Below are 453 nucleotides of genomic sequence, written 5' to 3' on the forward strand. Positions count from 1 at the left end.
CCACTCCTTGAGGTGCTGGATGTGCCGAAGCTCCCCTGGAGGCAGGCCAGCACGCCACAAGTCAGCCTCCTCCTGGGAGGCCTGTCATCTGAGACCCCTCGCTGGCCCCCAAGTTCCCACATCACCCCTCCATCCAGGCGGCCCCACCTCTCCGGTTGAAGAACTCCCGGGAGTAGCGGCCTGAGAGGGCAAAGGCTGGGGGGATGTCTCCTAACAGCTCCACAATGTGGGCGATGTGGTCTGTGGACAGAAAGGGAGCTGGGAGGTTGGCCAGGCGGCTGGGAGGTCCTGAGGCCGGACCCTGGGGTTCGCCAATTCCTACCCTCATCACGACTGTAGTCTTCTCCCGAGTGCGGTTCAAATAGGTAGTCGCCAGTGGCCAGCTCAAAGGCCTGAAAAGGGCAGAGGGTTAAGGCTGTTGGCCCCAGTGAGTCTGCCCGGATGGGGTACAGC

At 62.7% G+C, this 453-nt stretch overlaps 1 protein-coding gene and 1 long non-coding RNA gene across 2 annotated transcripts in view; both read right to left on the bottom strand.

Moving 5' to 3' along the window:
- On the bottom strand, positions 1–412 carry LOC105001602. Its single transcript, XR_826885.1, has 3 exons — positions 323–412; positions 148–240; positions 1–35 (listed from the first exon to the last, which is right to left on the bottom strand). It is a non-coding gene; the product is annotated as an uncharacterized LOC105001602 (long non-coding RNA).
- Positions 1–453, bottom strand: part of LOC105001613 (SRSF protein kinase 3-like) — a gene marked incomplete at its 5' end in the record, with an annotated part of 6793 nt that overhangs the window by 702 nt on the left and 5638 nt on the right. The window contains 2 exons of the mRNA XM_010857988.1: positions 148–240; positions 323–392. Of these exons, the coding sequence (XP_010856290.1) occupies positions 148–240; positions 323–392 (163 nt within the window). The remainder of the gene's footprint in view (positions 1–147; positions 241–322; positions 393–453) is intronic.

The sequence above is a fragment of the Bison bison genome, unplaced genomic scaffold (genome assembly GCF_000754665.1).
Source record: "Bison bison bison isolate TAMUID 2011002044 unplaced genomic scaffold, Bison_UMD1.0 scf7180017855054, whole genome shotgun sequence".
NCBI lineage: Eukaryota > Metazoa > Chordata > Mammalia > Artiodactyla > Bovidae > Bison > Bison bison.